Source organism: Crocuta crocuta, unplaced genomic scaffold (assembly GCF_008692635.1).
Source record: "Crocuta crocuta isolate KB4526 unplaced genomic scaffold, BGI_CrCroc_1.0 scaffold35, whole genome shotgun sequence".
Lineage (NCBI taxonomy): Eukaryota > Metazoa > Chordata > Mammalia > Carnivora > Hyaenidae > Crocuta > Crocuta crocuta.
Window position 1 is genome coordinate 1013213 of NW_027530625.1, and position 18888 is coordinate 1032100.

At 46.1% G+C, this 18888-nt stretch overlaps 1 protein-coding gene across 6 annotated transcripts in view; it reads right to left on the reverse strand.

Moving 5' to 3' along the window:
• The window catches only part of DENND1A (DENN domain containing 1A), a 917228-nt gene that overhangs the window by 48216 nt on the left and 850124 nt on the right, over window positions 1–18888 (reverse strand). For all 6 annotated transcript variants that reach the window (XM_077768204.1, XM_077768202.1, XM_077768203.1 and 3 more), the window contains exons 13-18: window positions 18364–18468; window positions 17860–17947; window positions 15970–16010; window positions 13644–13715; window positions 12350–12406; window positions 3722–3853 (exon numbers count right to left, since the gene is read on the reverse strand). In XM_077768204.1, coding sequence (XP_077624330.1) covers window positions 3722–3853; window positions 12350–12406; window positions 13644–13715; window positions 15970–16010; window positions 17860–17947; window positions 18364–18468 — 495 coding nt within the window. The remainder of the gene's footprint in view (window positions 1–3721; window positions 3854–12349; window positions 12407–13643; window positions 13716–15969; window positions 16011–17859; window positions 17948–18363; window positions 18469–18888) is intronic.

The following is an 18888-nucleotide window of genomic DNA, read 5'->3' on the forward strand; positions in this document are numbered from 1 at the left end:
ACTGGAGCAGCTAGTCCCAGGCCCTGCTGGGCGCTAACTGCAATTGTCCCCTTCTCCTGGGCAAAGCAGCTCAGTCTTTTTAATTCTGAAGTGAAGCTTTAGCAAGCCCATCTGGCCTCAGGTCTAAAACAGTATTCTCCTTTCAGCCTTATCAGTAAAAAAGCTGGCATTTTTATCTCATTTGACTATCTCCTGGGCCTTATTTCTCAACTCTTCCCAACTTGGGAGGGGAAGAAAGAGTTATTTAAAGTTTCTCTAAACTTAAATCCTTTCCAAGGTAGGAACAGGCAATCTCAAGTTATCTGAGGTTTGTGAACTCTTTAAGAGAAACCGCACGTGATAAGGATGCAGGGCCAACTCAAGATCCATTTACTTTGCGCTGGTCTGGAACCTCCAGCGCAGCTCACCGGGGCTGCTGAGTGGCCGTGCGTGCTTCGGCGCTAGGAAACAACCAATGGCTTGTGAGGTCACTTTGCTGACAACACATTTGTAATTATAGGGTCCAACTTGGGACTGTGGGGAGCGGTCCTAGGGGTGAAGAGGTTGCCTCTGGGGGCCCTAGTGCCCTGAGCTGCCCTCACTTCGGTTCCCATCACTTGGGGTTGGTCTGTCCATTTGCTAGTCTATCTCCCTAATAAGTCGCCCCATAAGAACTTATTATTATTATTTTTGTACCTGGTAGGTCTCAAGATATGGATGAGCAGACAGACGCATAAATAAATGGAAGGAAGGTCAGAGCCTCAGAGGAGGATGCTGCGGTGAGGCGGAGAGGCAGGAGAGCACCTCCTCTCCCCCTCGGCAGCGCCGGCACAGCTGCGGCTGGGGGCTCCGCCGAAGGCCTCTGCCGGCTCCAGGGCACCTGGTCCAGTGTCTCCGCTGAGCCCCCCTGGCTGGCTATGAGGTGCTCTTTGAATGTGATAACCATCTCAATAGTCTCTGTCCCCGCTAGAAAGCTCAGGTCCTTAAAGAGGGAGACCCACAGAAATGCAAACCCAAGGCCGACTCTTTTGGAGGTTAGCCTGCACCGTCTGCACGAATTCTTGTGCTGGGACACATGTGCTTTAACAGACATATCAAACAGCTGACATCCCTGCTTGTGAGGGAGCCAGAGTGGGCCCTATCCTAGGTGTGGGCACAGTGGCGCTGTCCTAGGTGGGGCCTGGGGCTTCAGTGCTGGATCCTTAAAATGTGGCTAATGATCCCTTCCTCAAAGGGCTAGGGCGCAGGTGACACGTTTCCCAAAAATAGAATGTATACCGTTGGGGGTCACACGAGTTCTTCAGGTGATAATAGGGATGGACACTTAACGAGGTTTTTCTGATATGCCTTAGAGAAGAAAACTGGACTGTACGTCAGACCTGTGATTCTGTCAACGTCACTGCTCAGGATGAGGCTAAAGCTGGTACGGACGTCAGGTCTGAGTCTATTTAAAGAAAAACAGCAAGTAAGAGAATAGCACAGATGGTAGGAGGGTGGGGCAAAAATTTTTGAAGTGAACTCCAAAGACTTTCTCTGAGGAGACAAAGTCCCTAAAACCCCTGCTTGCCAGTAGTAGGCGCTCTAGAAACACCACCAGTCCCAGTTGGAGGCCCACCCAACGGGGAGAAGTACCAAAGGACACCGAGCATGGGGGCTGGGGGGAGGGGCAAAGCCAGAAAGAGTTAAAAGGAAGGGGTCTGCGGCTTTCCCTGGCCCATCCCCCCTGTAGCTAATCTGTCACCTAATGAAGAAGCGGCCGGCACCGGCGAGCTAGCTGGCAGTTCACTTACAGCAAACTGATTAAGAATGTTCAACCAACAGCAGACTGTAGACCTTTCCAGAGAAAATAAATAGAGTGTAGACTGTATGCAAATGTGTTTGTCACTTTGACAGCACGTCTCAATTAAGGCATCTCGCGGCTGTGGGTAGGCTCTGCGGCTGCAGCTGTGAGGGAGAGCCCGCTGCATGGCTGATACTTGGGGCTTGACCTTAATCCGCATGCATGCATTAAAAAAAAAAACCCTGCCTTCCTGTACACTTGCATAATGCTGGCAGCCACGTGAGGGAAGTGACAAACGGGGAGAAAAAGCCACTTTCATCCTCTCCAGTTTACAGACCTGTGAAGGCACAGACAGTTCTTATTTCAACAGAGTTTGGGGTGGCTTTTTTAATTGTTTATCCCCCACCCGCACACATACACTCTTATTCTGCATTTAGCTGGGAATGACATTAAAGCGTCTCTACTTCTTGCTGAAATGGAAAGAAGGTTTTTCTCCATTTCAAATAGGGCCTCCTTTTTTGTGTTTCGAAAATGGAATGTTTAACACCATGAAATCCCTCTCCCCCGCCCCCTCTTTCTCTGTAATGGGCTTCAAACTCCAGCGAGGGGCTCTTTTCATGGGAAGGTTAGTGTGTGCAGGAATGAGGACAAAGGAAAGCAGGAAGCTGGCTCTAGAATGCCATGCTGGCGACAACGGGGGCTGTGCTTTCAGCAAACACCGCCAGGGAACTGGGGTGCAGATGTCTACAACGGGGCCTGAGCCCCAGAGGAGGCAGCTCTTCAGGGGTACAAACCCAACAAACACTGTCTGAAGATAAGCATTCAATCGAGTGAGTGCTGCCCCCAAGAACGCCTCTTTCTTGTACTACATTTCAATTTTTATAACGTCCCTTTTAAGTATAAAACCAGAAAAAGGGGTGAACCCCCCAAGTTTAAGATGTATGAACGTATTATCCGAAAATACTGATTACAGAGGAAGACTCTTACGTGTCTGGCAACTCTCCCCTTACGATAATAACCCAAAGCAACCATGTCATTAATTCTCTTCATTTCTAAATAGTTCGATGCTGGTACACAGTAGGTACTTGGTAAATGTCTGTTAAGAACAGAGCATTTAAAAATGTCTGTTTCTACATCCTCTATGTGACGAAAAAGCAATCATATTTAAGATAAAATAGAAAACGCTATTTTAATCATGCTCCATCTGATAAACGGCTAAAGAATCAAGTGATTTAAAAATACATAACCTTGCGAATTCTTGTCACAGTCCTCTCTTGCTGACAGCCATTTTTCACAAACCAAATAATTATGACTTTTCTCATCAGGAGAGTCAATTCAATAGAAATAGGGGAGAGTGTACCATCTTTCCCAACTAAAAATATAACCACTGCTTGCAAATAGATTTAAACATTCCGTTTCTATACAGAGTACAATGTTTTACTTAAGGGGGAAAAATCAAGCAAATAGACAATTTTTCAAATGCTCAGGTCATCAAAAATAGTTGGCGGAAGGCTCGGGTGTCTAGAACGGCAGCGTGGGTGTTTACTCTGAGAAGCACCACTCCCGATATTGATTTTCAGGAAGTACATTAATAAAGAACTCCTAATTGATTTTTTTTTAAGGCTTTGCTTGTTGCCTTTTATTTGAAGGTGCAAAGAAGGGCCCGGGATGCTAAAGTGTTCTAATGAGATGCTTAGCTAACGGAGGCACCTTAAATGAAGCGCCTTGGAGTGGGGGAGGTGCATTTAATGACTTCATTCAAGAGCTGTGCTAGTTTATGGGCAGAGCCACGCTGTCTTAAAATTTTTGAGAGTTCACCTTCAAAACACGCTTGTGACCAAATAAACATTCAAAGATGGGCAAAACTCCACGGAGTCATTTTGCCAACGAGAGCTGCAATGAAAAGCCTGTCTGACGTGGTGCTACAGCTTCTGCTGAAAAACTGAAGGCCAGGGTACATACCTGTCCGAAGTGGACTGTGATTGGCCTCCGGTCCTCTCGGAGCTTGGGGTCCTTGGCCTCTACCAGTGGGGACGGCACAGTCTTTGGCAGCTGCTCTTCCGTGGTGGGGGCACAGCCATTCTCAGTGATGTCCTGCAGAGAGAGGCCAGCAGAGGTTGGTGTTGGGGTCGTGGCACCTGCTGCGGGCAGATGCTCCCTCCAGCCCCACGGCCAAGGGGCCTGCCACCCAACACGCCCTCTGGGATGTTCGGAGCCTCTTCTCCTCTGGGCGATGGAGGAAGCAGAAGGGTAACTTGGCTCTTTGACTTTTAAGGATTAGAGAAACCCAAATCATACACGTTAAATATCAAAAGCCACGTAATAATTCATAACAGTGGGGGGAAAGTCTTTTTGTTCTATTACCTTACACAGCTATTTCCATTTTTATATATTCACTTTGTCCACATGCATTTAAAAATTACTTGCAATCACAGCTCATGCATAAATTTACATTCTATTTTTTCCTACTATATTTATTATAAGCATCTCCATGGTGCCAGTCATTTTAATGATAATTTTAATAGATGCATAATATTTCACTGAGTGGCTATATAATAACTTCATAACCCACTCTACTATTATTGGGCATTTAGGTTATTCCTAGTGTGTGTGTGTGTGTGTGTGTGTGTGTGTGTGTGTGTGTGTGTTTCTTCCTAAACACCATAGTGATAAACACTGCAGTTTTTCTTTCTTTTGGATTACTTCTTTTATAGAAATCCCTAGGAATAAAATTACTAGGTCAAAAGATATATACATTCTAAGCCTTTTTATTCATTCTCCCAAATTGCTTTCCAATTTACACCAACTACCAACAATGGATGAGTTATCAGTTTCACGGTACTTGTTAGCCTTATCATTTAAAAAAATGTATTGCTAATTTAAGAGGTGCAAAATTAGACCTCATTGTTGTTTTAATTTGCATACTTTGTTATTTGGGAATGTGGACACTTTCTCCACACTTGCTTCCTGACGATGTTACTCTCTGTGAAAATGAGGTGTTCATACTCCATCTTTCTTAGCCTTTATCTTTCCGGCAGAGAATGAGGAGTCCCACGTCTGAGTTAGGATTTTATGACCTGGAGGACATTTAAGGAACCAAAGTAATATTTTTAAATTCAGAAATTTACATTTAACTTGGACTTCTGTTGAATGAAGTCCAAGCATAAAGGAAAGAAAAACCCCAATGTGCAAAAGGCAGGGAATGGTTCCTTTGGTTCTTTGGGATGTGGATGGTGCTGATTTGTGCTACATGGACCATGTGTTTTACTCAAGTCATGAAAGTTGCTTAGATCTTCATTGGAGCAAGGCAGAGAATAAATGTACAAATAAAAAAATTTAAAAAACCATTTAAATAATTAGTTTTTTACTAAGTAAAAATAACTCTCAGTCAGAATGATATAATAAAGGAAGGCGCCTGGGTGGCTCAGGTCATGATCTCACAGCTTGTGACTTTGAGCTCAATGTTGGGCTCTGTGCTGACAGCTCAGAGCCTGGAGTCTGCTTTGGGTTCTGTGTCTCTCTCTCTCTGCTCCCCGCCCCCGCACTTGCAATTTCTCTCCTCTCTCAAAAATAAATAAGCATAAAAAAATTAGAAAGACAAAGAATGAAATAATAAAGGAAATTTCCAATTCTTTTTCATTGCTAAAACAAAGACATATTTTGGTTAACAAGACACATGCCTTTAGTCCTCATTAAATTCTGTAGAGAAAAGACTTGACAACTGGATGTTTTTAATTTAGCAAAATAAAGAGAATGGTGGCCAACGGAGGAAAGTGGTCTTTTACTGGATAATAATGAATTAAGGAAGAAACACACCCAACACTTGTGAGCCTCAATCTCCTCATCTGTAAAATGGGGATATGGTAGCTAGGAGGAGTAAAGGAGATAAAGCCACATAAGTGTGTCTAGAACATTATCACTCAATAATGTCCTATGTAGAGCACTCAATAATAAAGAAGTACTTACTAATAATAAAGTATAGACTTTATTATAATAAACTCCAGGGATCTATTTATCTATATTCAACCCCACACACTCAGCTGCAGACTCTGGTCCTGTTTGGCGACAGCACAGGGAGGTGATGGCCTCTTGGTTTCACAGGAAGGGCTTGCATTAAGTGGCCCCCAAGTCTTAGCTCAGCTGAGGCTGCGTGATGAGAGGCTGCCGACAGCCAATTAGAAATGGCTCTTTTGGAAAGGGGCTGCCCTAAGGTGCTCAGGTCAAGTGGAACAAAGACTCCATCTGCACCAGAAAGTAACAAAGGGCAAAGGGGGCATTCTGGATCCAGGTGGGGTTACTGAGAAGACCGACACAAAGGTTGGGTAAAACCAAATAGTAAAGAAAAAGACGGGGAAAGAAAAGAAAAGGAAAGGGAAGGAAAGGAAAGGAAAGGAAAGGAAAGGAAAGGAAAGAAAGAAAGAAGGAAAGAAAGAAGGAAAGAAGGAAGGAAGGAAGGAAGGAAGGAAGGAAGGAAGGAAGGAAAGAAAGAAAGAAAGAAAGAAAGAAAGAAAGAAAGAAAGAAAGAAAGAAAGAAAGAAGAAATAAGTAAATCAACTTTCAGTTCAGGAAAGATACTGCACGTGTGTGAGAGTGACTGGCTAAAAGAAATAAATGGAGCAGTAAGGTTACGTGGTAATAAAATATTGATAGTAATACAATTACAAGATGATAGCCTTTAAAAAAAAATGTATGTGGTAGTTTGGGGGAAAAGTGTTTTAGTTTAAGCCTGAAGGTAAGCACTATCTTCTAGTTTTGTTTTTACCATTAACTAGCTGATCTTTCCCACTTTTTGGTAACTATTCATTTGTACAACGGGGAGACCACCACCCCCTTGGTGAACTTCAAAGCTATGGGAAGAATGAATGAAAGGAGATAGAACACGAGGGAGCTTGAAAAATGTTACAGTCCTGTGCAAACCGAACATTCCATATGTATCTGGCAAAATGGAAAGAGCACCATCTAAGCAGCGCTTCCCCTCACTGTGTGGGGCACCCACGATGGCAGGCGCTTTCCCAGACCCTTGACCTTCACTATCACACTTAGTTTCCACAGCAACCATGAGGTAAACAGGAGGATGGCTCTTTTACAGGTGAGGAAACAAGGCTCAAAGAGGGCAACTTACCCAAAGCCATGCAAGCTAGAGAGTGGAGGAACCAAGAACAACACGATTTCTGGCACTTACACCACTATCAACGCGTAACAGCGGCACACATGAAGGCATCCTGAGCTGAGGAGGTGCTCGTGAGGTGTGATCTCCTCGGGAAATCCCTTCTGTTAACACTGACCCTATGCTGCCACATCTCATGGGCCCTCTGCACTTATCTGCTTATCCCTAAAGAGGTTTGGGTTCTCTGCCCCAGAGCCTGGAATATATAGTACATGCTCTCCAATACATCTTTGTAAATCGAGTTGAACATTTGGAAGGCAAATGTGTCCAATATCCAAATGTGCTTGTGCATCAAAAAACAGTGCTGCACATTCATTTTCTTCGTGTGTATGGCTTCTCACAAAATCCCGTGGCTTGCCCCGCTAACTTATTAACTTCTTCACTCTTTCCCGCAGCTAGGAAGGACACCTCACTGCTTCCCCCCAGGGAGAGCAGAGCAGGGAGGGGCCCTGCTGAAGAAAGAAATCCAGCCAACTCACATTCTCTGTTGTACCTACTGGCAGAGATCTTGCACACAGTAGAGATCTGTGATTAAAGACATTGTGGTCTAAGAAATAACCGAGAAGCTGTCTGCAGAGGGTTTGGGAAAATAGGCACTCTCACACCCTTCTGGAGGGAATACAAATTGGCAATTTATATCAAAACCCTAAAAGAGGTGCATGCCCTTTGACCCATTAATTACATTCCTAGAAATTTAACCTAATGAAATAATTGAGAATTCCTGAAATGTTTTACCTATGAGAATACCTGCCTAGAAAAAACTGGAACTAACTTTTAAGTATCCAGCAAAGGGGCTGATTAATGTATATATGCCCATCAGATAAAATTTTCTGTAGCCACTCAAAACAAGGATGTGTGGAAGAGACATTTAGTGGTCTGGGATACGCTCAGAATATAGTAAGTGAAAATGTAGGTTATAAAACAAGATCATTTTCTTTTTGCCTGTCTGATTTGTTGAATTGTCTCCAATAAACATGCTTTTTTGTTTGTAAACAGAAGGAAAAAAAAGGACTATGGAAATGTCATTTTGAAAAAGCAAAACCAAGAAGCTGACAGGAAGGGTAAATCTGTTCCTTCCTTCCCGAAGGGTCACAGGGGAGGGAGGCACTAGACAGAGCTGTGGATTTTGGGGGTCACCATAGGGGGGCAAATCTCTTACCAGGAGCTCTCGGGGCCCTACCAGTTCCCATCTCTTGGTAAAGCAAAGGAGTCAGAAAATAATTCAATTCCCCCATCACCTTCCCTAAGAGTTGGCTAGAATCAAAAATCATGACTGGGGTCTAACTACCCCATCTGTGGAGAAGGCAGGGAGAGCGTACAGTAAGTCACTGGACAGAGGACCTCTGAGAAGGCAGAAGGCAGAAACCAAAGGGAGGCAGGGGGCTGAGTGGCCCTGGGTACAAGCTAGGGAGGGGGCTGGACACAGAAGGAGCTGAGGATAGGACTTCATGACCCAGACCCCCTGGCTGAGGTAGAGGAAGGTTTGAAAAGTCTGAAAGGTTTTAATCAAGAGAGTGACTCAGAGCTGTATCCTAGAAAAACTGCTCTGGTGGCTGTGTGGATGACCAAACGGGAGGTGACCCCATGCCGGCCACGCTCTCAGGGTATGTATACGTGGGTGTCTGGGCCGATCGGCTGCTCTGGATGTGGGACATGAGGAAATGAACAGAATGAAAATTCCCACTTAATGAATGGTTACTAAGTGCTGCTGTTTAAAGCCATTATCTCTTCTAATCCTTACAACAACCAAGTAAAAGTGGATCCTTCTCCTGGTTACAGATGAGAAAAAACTAGGTTCAGAGAGGTCTAGTAACTTACTCAAGGTCACACAGTTAAATCCTACCCAACCAGCTTATCTACCTCAGAAGCTCAACTACCACACCATGGTGTCAGAGGTTTAAAGGGTATGAGGCAGAGCCCTTAACATCTGTGACTCAAGTCTCCATTTTCAGATTTGTGCAGTGCCCTTCTTTTCCAGTCTACTTCACACCACAGCAGATGCAAATTAAAATATGAATATTGATATCGAAACAATATCCGAAGTTGGAATTTCTGTGATTGAGGCTGTGGCGTATTTTAATGTGGAGACAGGGAGCTGACAGTTGTGTGATAAGGTGTGAAAATGTCTGTTCTACGAGAGTCTACCTAGATCTCCCTGCCGCACACGCGCTTACTCCCTTCAATTCACTAGGAAATGTTTGGCCGGAAACTCGAGGCCTTGCTAGCCCAACTGTGAATTTGCTCCTTTCCATCAAAAGCTCTTTATCAACAAGCGCGATTTATGTTTCCAAGATCAAAGATTTAAAACTTTATAAAGGGCTGCGAAATGGGCCCAGTTGATTCAATCGATCTAATACTCAAGAAAAAAAGATAATTATTCAGGGGTTTCCCAAGGAGATGACAAAATGACATTCTGATGTGAGTAACTTAATGTTCCTTGCAGGTGAAAAGGAGCATGAGTGTGGCCACTGTTTTTCACACAGGGCACTCTGACGCCCCCCTTGCATGTGCTGTAGGAGGAGAGTGTAATCTGATGACAGTCACAAGCCCGGCCACCCAGCAGGAGGAAAGCACTACACCCTCCGTTTACAAAGTGACAGCCGGGAAGCATCTTGGCCATTTCTTCTTCTTCCTAATTTTGAGCAAGTCAGACTTCAAAGGAGGCCAGGCTACAGAAGAACTTGACCACCTTGCTGCATTTATCCAGAGAAACACGTTATCCATCCTTCCTTTTTTTTTTTTTTTGTTGTTGGGCTAAAGTGGAGCAGGTATGGAATAAAGCCACACTATAGTATCTATTAACGATTATTTGCCAATGGTCACACGGATACCCTGAAAGCTCCTCTTTCAGATGCTTTGAAAATCTGCTGCACAAATGAACAAGGGATGGAAAGGGGCCCTGCGCAGTCATATTAGAGATGGACCCTCCACACACACCATGGTGACCTCTCCACAGGTCGGCCCCACATTTTCTATTTGCAATTCAAACCCAAGGCGAGAGCGCAGAGGGCAAGATTGGGTTCTTGATTATATCTGCGAGGTCACCATCACTATGCAGACTTAGAGGAGGCCAGGTGGCAACCCAGTACATTTGAAAATTGGATCTTTGTTGGGAACTGCCTCAATTTCATAGCAGAAACCAAACTTGAGATGTCTGTATTAGACGCATCTGGGGAGCCACACGGATATGGTGCTGTGTGAAGGGGGGGAGGGGAACAAAAAAGCCAAGGAAATATTTTCTACCGCAGTGAGAGAGGTCAGATGGAGCCAAATCCTAAATTAGCTCAAGAAAGGGAGCAGGAGAGCACGTTGCTGAAGACCAAGTCCTGTCTGCACTGAACAATGCTAGAGTTTCAATTACAAAATAGCTCTTCCAAGAACAACTGCAAAATATCAAGCCTGTAGAAATCTGTAAGACCGAAGGGGGGAAAAGTGAAAATTGAAAAAGGTGCACTAATAGATCTGTCAACAGTCCGATGGTGACAAGCCACATTTCTATAAAATGCCTTCACCATTTGTGTCACCTGAAATGTACTGACACTTTCTATAGAGCATTATCTCCTGAAGCTATTCTTGAAAAGACTGGCAGGGGGAAGGGGAGAAGGGGAGGGAAAAATCTGCGTTAGATACTATCAAGGAGAGGAAGGGGAGGTGGCATGGAAGGAGAGCGATCTAGATTGTTTAAGTGAACCTTTGAACAACAACATCACAAAACCGGAGCGGGACCGATTATTCGCAGAAATGTTACGTATCATAAAAAGGGGATTTTCGGAAAGCCCAGCCCTTCCTCGTACCAGGAGGGAGGCGATGGCCTGCAGAGAGCAGATCCGACCAATAAGGAACATCTGTCCAATGCCTGAGGAGGGATCCCTTTCTTTACTTACTTCCAGTAGTATTCTAACACCAGCTGAGCCTCCATCAGATCATCAAGGAGGGAAAATTTGGTGAGAGAACCCCCCCCTCCCTGCCACTCTGTAGTTTATCCCACTCACTTACATGTGGCTGGGATAGGAGATAAATAAAGTACCTATAGGACTTAACATCCAAGGATTCCACCTGCCAGCCTTTGGCAGGGCGCAGCAGACCACAGTTCAGGTCTATCTGGATTTACATGACAGGATTTTTATTTCGGGGCTTGAATCTCGGCCGTTAAAAATTCACTCTCAGCTGAAACTAGGAATTTAAATGCTTAGTCGGAACAAATTATTTTGCAATTAAAAGAAAGGAATCAATTCCTTTGACCATTGCAAGTTAATGAGAGGTCCTTTCTGACTTCATAAAATTCAAACTGCTTTCAATTTTTTAAAAACTGCCGAGACAGACAAAGGCCCTTGTTGGAGCTGCACATCCAGGGGGGTGCGGGGGGTGGGGGGTGGAGGGATGTGTGTGGGATAACAAAGTTAAATGCTCCTAAACATCTTTTGGAAAAGCAAACACTTGTTTTAGAAGGGCAGGAAGAAATGCTGTTGTCGTAAAAACACAGATGCTGGAAATGGATGGGTCTGGAACCTGATCTGGTTCTGGTTCTGGAACAGAACCTGGTTCTGTAGGCTCCGACAGTGAGACCTTGGGCAAATTCCTTCACCACCAAACCACAGTCTCGTCTCCTGACTCACGAAATAGGAATAATACCCCCCGGGGTTGTTCTAAGGCTTAAACGTCAAAGCCCCCAGCCCCGACATTCTTTAGGAAGTGGTTACTGAAGGGTGACAACAGTAATAACGATGACATTCATCATAATATAAAAACGCCCTCTGCTGTGTTAACCTCCCTGTGCAAGGCTAGAGGATCAGGCGGGGGACTTTGGCCGGCATGTAGCCTGTAGGATTTCATACCATTTTACTGATGGTCCAAGAAGATAATCAATCAGAGTCCCCTCCCTGTCGCCCAAGAGTCTGAAATGGGAACTGCTGGGCTCCTCCTGGTGAACCCACCACTGTGAGGAGAGCTCACGGCGTCCTCCTGAAACCCTCCGTTTGTGCCCTGTGTCTGCATGGTGGTCGCGTGCCTGCCGGGACCACGGCGGTCATTTCCCTGGAGATGCTTCTGGGCTTCGGTTACAAGCAGCCCCAGGGCAGAGGTCAGCTGCAGGAGGGAGTGGTGCCCAGATGGGGAAGCTGAGCCGATTTTGAAAGAGGCCGGTGAACCCTAGGCCTGGTGGGGTGGGCAAGGGGCAGACCGGCAGCGGTGACTGTGAACTTGCTTGCCTTTGTGGGTTTAAGCCAATCTTAATGTTATTTGAAGACAGTTTTTTGTCTGTGAATATTTATAACAGTGTGAAAACTCCCGGACAGCTGGTAATGCATTTTGAAGTGTGCTAACAACACTGTATCAAACAGCCCTCTATTGATCGCATCATACTTTTTTGTGGCCACGCATTTCATACACGGTGCTTATACATTTTGAATAAGAACTTCAAGTACCTTTTGCTTCAAGCGGTTTTTCACCTCTTTTATTCCCATTTTTGCATGATCTTTTGCCTGCATGAAAAATTAATTTAAGTTAAGATTCCCTCTCTGTTTCCAGCAGGGACTATGCTTGATTTCAATCCGTCGCGAATCACCTTCTCTGATTACTAGAAAAAGGAAGGAAAAATGGGATCATCAAGTCGAAAACATAATGGCTATGAAAACAAATACAATGTTAAGAGGTTAAAAAAAATCCCTTAAAGAGTCTACAGAGATTTTATTTTCTGCATTTTGATGGCACTGGTTTCCCCCACCCCTTCCGAAGCCCTTCTTCTGCTCTCTATAATTATTTATCTCGGCAGCCAGGCGATAGCCACCACTAAGTGTGGAGCAGCAGTTTTTGAGGCTGCTAGAATCTGAATATCTATTACATTTCACCAGGGCAGAACCTCAGGACCAATTTTCTGCCTGGGCTGAATGGCCTGAGCAGACACGTTGCCGGGTTCCCCTAGTGCCGTTGCTCAAATCTCATTTCGGCACACACCCTGGCTTTTATTTTCTGTCATTTCAGACCTGTGTGGTTCTTTTGGCAGGCCACCCGCCCGGTTAAAATAACTACAGTTGAAGCACAGAAAGGACTAACAAAATTAAAAATGGAAATAAAACAAAACCACCCCAGTTAAGTGGCTCACAGTCAAATTAGCAAGCAAGAGAAACCATGAGGAAGAAAAAAATACTTGAGGCTTGTAAAAGATGGCACATCGGATCGGGAACTGACGTGTTCTCCTACTTTCTCTCTGCTGTGGGCATGAGTTTCACAAACAATGCACATCCTATAGGACAGTGGCAAGAGAGATGATGAAGAATTTGGGACGAAAATCAGGGAGTGTGTCCCACCATGAACAGTCTTCAGTAACCAGCAAAGGGACTGCTTTATTTTGACGTGGGATGCAATGGGGATACTCATAGGAACCATAACACCCCACAGACCACACCTCTAGGTCTGAAGGTCACTGGCACGGAGCGGTCAGCATTTTAGCCACCCCAGTCTACATTTTATTAAAAGCTAAAACCAGTAGCTTCCCATTTCTTAATGGCAGCAACTATGAGCAGAGACAGTTTCAATGAAAAACATCACTGACCTGGTCACAAAATATCAACACTACATTATTCTAAGGGAGGTTTAGGAAGGTTTAGGAAGCAGCAGCCCCCTAAATCACCCTGGCAAGATAGGGTCAGGTGTATTTAAGGGTTTTGTCATGCTAAGCGACAGATCTGTTTGGATCCTGAGTCCAAGACCAGTACTCACAAACTTATAGACAGTCTTCATAGCTGGGTTTGCTTTTGTTTTTACGGTATTCAGAATCGCTCCGCTTCCTTTCTATAATAAAAACATCAATTAGCAATTGGGACTGAAGAGAACAGTAGGCCAACACCAACAGAAACCTCTTCCCTTTGAACAAGTTAAGCAACATTCCAAGAGTGTGTAATTTAATTAGAGAAACAGACCTAGATGGTAACTGGTCCTGGGCAATTAGTTACGGCCGTGGTAGAATCGCTATGGGTGGGTACTGGGGGAGCAGGGTGGGGATGAAGACACTGATAACTAGATACAGGACGACTAAGGATTTTGCTTGGCACCCGTCTGCTGGCTGGAAAAAAAGCTCTTCCCAGGCTCTCTGTGGCAAAGTTTCCCCATAGTAATCTATGGCTTCTCAGGAAATTCTAATTTATTTGGCTACCTTGAGTCATGTGCCTTCCTTTCCTCACCTTGGTTTTCTGTGTTGTTATTTTTAATCACTCTGGCAGGCTGCCTCCCTTAACATCGATATCTTGAGAAAAGGAAAGAATGAGTAGCCATCAACATTAATCATGGCCTTCACACACATCCAACATACCAATTTCTTGGTTCAGGTTCTCTGGGAGAGCAGGGAGAAGAGGAGGAAGGATGGCTTTCCCAGGACACAAAGGAGGCACCGAGGGATATGGAGTGCACAGGTGATTGTGAGTGCTCACTGTGGAGACACGCTGTGTTAGCCTTGCGGGAGATGGAGTCACGGGAAGGCTGGCCTTAGCCTTCGAGGACCATGAGGCTGGGGGACACGTCAGGGTAAATAGCTGCCACTGAAGGTCATGACAGCTCTACTGGCTGTGTGCGCAAGGCGTGTGGAGGCAGCTCATAGTCTATAGGGTCAGAGAAGGAGCTAGAGGATGAAACGTTCGGTCTGGTCCATGAGGGATGATGAGGAGTTCATGTAGGGGGATAGGAAGGGCAAGGGCATTCGAGGGATAGGGAAGAGCACGTTAAAAAAAGTGCAGAAGCTGAAAAGCCATGTGCTCCTAATAACTGGTCAGTGTATCATGGTAGGAATGGCAAGTGGGGCTGAGGCCAGCTGGGGTCCGCTCATGAAGGGCCAGGATATGGAACCTACGCTCTGGAGGATTTTTAATCAAATGCATCACATAATCTTGAGTTGTGCTGGTTTGAAAGATAATTCTAACTGATTCACACAAAAAGAGAGAGACTGGATCAAGTGGGCATATGAAAGAATAAGATATAGTCATGTAATTATTAGGATTAACGCTTAGCACAATTTTTGGTAACAGTCCATATTAGAAGTTTTGAGCTTTAATGAAAAAACATGGCAATTTGACCTAGAAAGCGTTCTGTGTCATAGGACAATATGAAATTTTGACCTACTCATTTATTCCATACTGCTTTCCAAAATGACTCAGGATCCTATTTCAGTGGTCCTTTGGAATATTAAAACTCCTTTTATCAATCAATCAACAAGTCCTTATTGCTGGTCTATGATTTGCCAAGTACAGTGTTTGGCCATCCAAGAACAAAAGAGGCCTTTCATTGAGGAATTCCTTACTCTCGGCCAAATGCAGCCACTTCCAAGGGACCTGACTCGGCAGCGGTGCGCTCGGCCCACGAGCAGAAAAGAACACTTATCGCATTATGTTGGAGTTGCCTGTTTACGCCTCTCCAGGAAGATAGGAAGGCCCCCAGGGCAGGGCCTGTGTCTTCCTGCTCCCCACTGTACCCCCAGCCTGGCATCTGGTACACAGGAGGCCTTCAGCACACGGCACACTGATAAACCCGTGCGAAGGCAAGAAGTTGAATTCTTTAGTGGCTTCTGAAGACCGAAGCACCTGGCTTCCAACACAGCCAGAAACTGCTCACAACCACAGCGAGGGGATAAGTGAGAATCCCAGTGATACATTCTCCACCCTCCTAGGAGCCTCTTGCCTTTGCTGTGAAAAAAATTGCAAAGGCAAGAGGGACGCATTTTTGGTTTTCCCATGAAAATCTCCCAATCGTGCTGGTCTGGAAGGAGACGTCCCAGAAGCTCTAGAATGACAAGCCACTCAACACCCCTGGGCCAGCTTCGTGAGACGAGGAAGCTTCTCCTGGCTCTCCTTGCCTGCACGGAAGGACACTTCGGACTGTCTATTCCTGCAAGCCTCCACCTGACACTAGATGGCCTGGCTTTACAAGCAGAAGCATCTTCGACTGAAAGAGTGGAGGGCCCTAGGCTGGATGACCACCTTGTGTGTGGCAGGGGAGGCGGAGGGTGGCCAGGAGGCTCAGAAGGGGCCCCGGTAGTTCTGAGGGGGTGCACACTTACCCGGACTGTGGAGAGCCACTGATGGTAGAGTTTATCACTGCCTGGGGAAAGAGGAATCAGAGAAGGTGTTAACGTTCCATGTCCTCAGGAGTTCCTCCAATTGTTTACAGCGAATAGAACTCGGAAAGTTCAAAATATAGAGAATCGGGTGAGGCTTCCATGCTCTATACTCCCTGCAGGAGGCAGCAGTGAGTTGCTGCCACAAGTTTTCTTTCTCAAGAGTGAGATCTGATCCTATTAGTGCCCTGAGGGCCAACCCAAATCCTCCTTCCCCACTGCATACTAGATAGAGGTCTGGTCCAACCCCTTAGCAACCCTGACTGTCTTCTCTGGTCTTGTCTGGGCCCTTTCCACATTCAGCCTTTCCGTCCCCTTCCATTTGCCCCCATCCTCCATTCCCTCACAAATGCTGTTCGCCTTGCTGGCCGCCATTCCCTGCTCTCTCTGCTGAGAGAGAGAAACGGGCTCTGATGTCATTTCCTCGGTAAACTTCTCCCACCCCTTCTTCTGATCAGCCCTCTAAAACAGGTAACACCCACTCAGAAGTCCACATTCCCCAAAGTTCTGTGAGCCACCCCAGGGCAGGAACCACAGGGCTGTGTGTCCCCACACTGCTGGGTACACACTCAGCCCTCAATACACCTGGGTAGTGACAGGGAAAGGAAAGGGAGGCGATGTTGGAAAATTTATTCATTTTATCTGGTGGGATAAGGAGGTCTGATCACTGGACAGCTTTTCTAGAAGCCCTGAATGACTTTAGTTTAACAACACAGAAAGCCCGTCTTCTCCTCAGAATTCATATTCAACTCTGAGAGCTCTGTCTCCTTTGTGAAGCTCTCACGTTACAGAGGGAGGGTTAGTGGAGTCCTAGGCCAATGGCATGAAAGCCTATTTTTGCTCTTTTTCTTCTGCACTGGTTTAATCTGTGTTTGTCTTTAGTTAAGCATCTCTTCCTCCTCCTCCCAGTAAAACCTCCCTGAGGGCAAACCTGGGTCCTCAGGTTCTTACTCCATGGGGCTCTGGACATGGCGGGAGTTCAGGAAATGCCTATCACTGACCGTGATCACTGTCCACAGACTGGTGTTATTGGTTACTCGTGCTCCCCGTGCAGCCCTGGCTGGTCAGGCCTCTAAACGGGGTTTTGTAGGTGAGATTCTGCCTGACCCTAAGAGTTGGATTATAAGCTCAGTCCAGACCAGACACATGCCCAGCAATGTGGGGGCTGACAGCATGATTATTATGATTTTGCACCTGGTTTGGGCTTCGCTGCCAAAGACTAAGGCTTTGGGACTTGCAAAGAAGGCCAGGTTGGGATTTAAGAGGCTCTAACACCAGGTCTGTGGCGACTGGGCACTCTGAGATGACTGTCACCTTTTAAAGAAACACTCATTTAGCAGTGATCCTGTGCTAGCGTCCTGTCCCGATGGCCGCACAAGCCTTTCCTCATGGACTCGGAGTTAATCTCCACAGGACTCCTGTGAGGTGGCGCCATTCTCCTCAGTGCACAGACGGGGAGGCTTCAGCTGAAGAGGTGACATGGCCTGACCGAGTTCTCACCACGTTACTGGAGGCGGGGCCCTGATTTGAAGCCAGCTCTCGTAACTCGACATCTTGAGTGCTTTGTGCTGTAGCATGCTGGCCACTACGCTTAACTAGACTTTGGCCACCCGGGGGAAGCAAGTGACCCCAGGACAGAAGATCTCAGACAGGCCAAGGTACCTCCGTCCCGTCAGAAAATGAAGAGGAATTCCTTAAACACTTCAAGGGTGAAATCAGTCTCTCCCCGACCCCCACTAAGGAAAACAGAAGCTGATGCCCCTCCTTGCCACGCACACCCTAGCCCCACGTAACAGCCCACAGCACAGAAAGGAAGAGGAAGTGCTTTCTCACCAGCATACTCGCCCATGCTGATCTCTTCTTCAAAAACGTCACTGAAACCCTCGCCAGAATTGAGAAGGTCCAGTCTACCATCAATAAACTATAAACAGAGAACAAAAGCAGAACAGTTTACGCAAAGAGACAGAGGGAGGACCATCCGGCTGGGCACCTGAGGGCACAACTGAAGAACCACTATGTTTCCCAAGACAGGAAAGGGCCTTTGGAACCGTGAGGGGTTTTCTTTTTTTCTTTTCTTTTTTTCTTTTTAAATGAGTTTTCAAAACACTGGCTGCGTGTTTATGATAACTTGTGAATTCGAATGACGTATTTGTGAAGGGTCTGCTTGGTCGCTGACCACCCTCTGCACCTACTGCCCTCCCCAGACCCGGAGCCCCTTCAGGCTGAGCCTGGGTCCCATCTTGCCTGCAGCCTCAGTCCATCCAGTATGACAGCCGCAGAGGGCCCCATCAGGGGTCCAGACACAGGTCACCTGGCGGGGGTCGGGGGGCCGGGTACCTGTTTGAAGAGCTGTAGCTGGATGGCATTCTGTAGAAACTGCCTCATGGCTCCCGAGCGATAATGGGACACAAAGGCTTCTTCACAGAAGGTGATTGGCTCTTCCTGGAAAATGGAGATGGGAGAGGAGGGTTGGAGGCACGGGGTGAAGGTGGTCAGTTCTTAAACTTGGCTACATGGCACTTCTCTATCTGCTAATTTATTTAGTCCTTGTTTTCCTGGTGAAGTGGCTATTGTCATTGAAGGCATTCTATTCTGTGGAAGAGGAGGTGGTTTCAGAGAGGAAAAGATACCCCCCAAAGTCCCAGAGCTGGTGGAAGGCAAAGCTTCTGAACCCCATCCCCGGCCCCTTCTGCACAAGCCAATCACGTCCCAACAATAAGTTAGTGGGATGTGTCCTCCGATGTGATTAACTTCCAAGTTTTTCTTTTCACTCTGAAGAGAATCTTTTCTTCGGGGAGCACCTTGTGCAGACGTAGCCCTTATGATCAAACTGCCCAGCTGCTCTTTGGGAAGCCAGGGGCC